At 33.4% G+C, this 2,419-nt stretch overlaps 1 protein-coding gene across 1 annotated transcript in view; it reads left to right on the plus strand.

Annotated features, from left to right (window-relative positions):
- Positions 1–2,419, plus strand: part of LOC119590612 (SH3 domain-containing kinase-binding protein 1-like) — a gene marked incomplete at its 5' end in the record, with an annotated part of 21,139 nt that overhangs the window by 3,514 nt on the left and 15,206 nt on the right. Inside the window, 1 exon segment of the mRNA XM_037939290.1 lies at positions 1,104–1,294. Within this exon segment, the coding sequence (XP_037795218.1) occupies positions 1,104–1,294 (191 nt within the window).

Below are 2,419 nucleotides of genomic sequence, written 5' to 3' on the forward strand. Positions count from 1 at the left end.
GTTTAAACTGAAGATGATAGAATTAATTTGAAGTTAAGATTGTTTAAGAAATATGTATGAAAAGGGAGACATTGAACAGTAACAAAAGCAAAGAAATAATTAAACATGCCCTTTCACTATGAGGTTTTTCCTTTGCCCTTCATATGGGCATAGATAGACTCATTTCCACTACACTTTGAAGTAGTTATTAATAGTGAAAGCAGACCACAAAATACTGTACAGGTTCAATGTAGACACTCTACAGCTAACAGAACAGAGAGAATATATGGATTGCTTTCAAAGACCAAATGTAAAATGGATGAATATGCTTTCTTCTGCATGATTGTGCCTCCAATTACAGAACCTATAATATTTTGCAGGGGATTTTTTATACATTTTTAGGAGAAAAATTGAAAATTGTATTATCAATAGATAATACATCAAGGAAGTGCCCATACTTAGTTGTAGCATGCTAGCATTTCATAGAACTCCTCAAGGCTTCTTAAACCTCTACTGTACCTCAAAAATAATTTCTGACTAGTTTGACTCGTTAAAATTAAGTATTATGTCTTCTTATTTATTTGTGAAGGCAGATATTTCATGACTAACAGAGGAAGAGTTACATAGAGTTAGTCTTCATTAATAGTTCAGAATGGAATAATATTTGAAAAACGTATAATCCCGCAAAGTCTAAAACATGTTAGTAATACAACTTGTTATATGAGCTGAACATAATTTAGGTCATATGCTAATCCATCTGCTTTTGGGGAATAGTCTTGACAATCTGGAGAGAAATTAGAAAATTATTAATAATCATAGGTCTTTGCTGGTTCACTTCAATCCTATACTAAAATAAATATTTATGATGAAAGATCCCCTCCAGTTTTACATTTTAAGGACAAGAGCACTCATGCCTGCCACCCCCCCTACAGAGTTTCTACATATGCTAATACTTATGATTTATTGGTATTGTTGATGCCACAAAAATTATGAATACAATTCTACCCCACCTAAAGGGAAAGTTTACATTTAGATGAGAGAGGATTAATATAAATACTATGTAAAGTTGCTTATTCATTCCCTGTGCACTTGTCATATTTATTTTATGCTTTCTATCCCAACAGTGCGGGAACTTGCCCGAGTCATGTTCCCCTACACAGCTGAACACGAGGACGAGCTAGAGTTGAAAGAAGGAGACATCATCATTATATTGTGCAAGGAGCTTGAGGATAAGGGTTGGTGGCGAGGAGAACTAAACGGCCAAGTTGGTGTCTTCCCAGATAATTTTGTAGAGCTCATTTCTCCAGAAGAAACGGTAAGTCCTTTCTTGACTTCTTTACATGGCTAGCTTCTGGTGTCAGTAGGATGAAACCATTGGGTAGGACTGAGCTATATTGCCATTTCTTTAACAGCTAAAAATCCCTTTACATAATATAAGCATGTGAGAATGGATTCTACACTAAATTTACCTTATTTTACCATTCACTGAATCCATACCTGGTGTAATCTGCTTGCAACTAGCCAAATATCTTAATAAATTTAATCCAACATGGTACACCAGAATTATTTTTGTGTACCTTTATTCTAATCTTACCAAAGATAACCCTAGCATAACCCAAGTATATCTAGCCCTTTGGATTATCATGTGACAAAGCCTAATCTTACATGAATTTATATAGCCAAACTTAGCTTAGTAACCCATGATGAAAAGATTTCAGTTACTCCGTGAAGAAATAGTAGGTTAACATATTAGAGTTGATGTTGTGCATAATATCAAAGAGTCATTATATGTTCAGATATTTTTATGACATGGATATTTTACACTCTATGGATATAATCCTATTATCCCATGAATTATAGTAAAATAATAAAAATTTTCAAGGATAAACTGTGTGTTAAAACTGTGTGTGTTAATAGACTCTTCAGTTCCTTTTGCTAAAATAGTTATTTATGTAAGGCAGTGGGACAAGTATACCATTTGAAGTTGCATTAGTGGTCATTAACATCTCTGACTATGTAATGGATTGAAATGGTGAGTACTAAGGTAAAAAAAATGGTGCAATTGAGAATGATCATTAAAAGTGATTTCAAACTCGGATCATCATAATGTAGTGAGTAAACACACAAGTTGTGAAGTATTCTCAGCATTCAATAGAATAGTACCACAATGTCAGTTGACAAACACTGCATTATTGTTGCAGTCTTCTGTCATTAGTAATTTTATAAAGTTTAATAAAGGCATTAGTTATATTCTTATCTCTGGAAAGATTAGATAAAGCTAACAGATGTCATCCAAAACTCACACACACTCACAGGCACACATTCCTTTTTGATAAATCCATGTGTATAGTGAATAGCCTGTCATGTATTTTGGTATATTATGTGGTTTGCACTTTGGAGATCTTTTTACATTAGCACTTCTTATCACAAGTACAAGATG

The sequence above is a fragment of the Penaeus monodon genome, chromosome 27, assembly GCF_015228065.2.
Source record: "Penaeus monodon isolate SGIC_2016 chromosome 27, NSTDA_Pmon_1, whole genome shotgun sequence".
In the NCBI taxonomy this organism is placed as follows: domain Eukaryota; kingdom Metazoa; phylum Arthropoda; class Malacostraca; order Decapoda; family Penaeidae; genus Penaeus; species Penaeus monodon.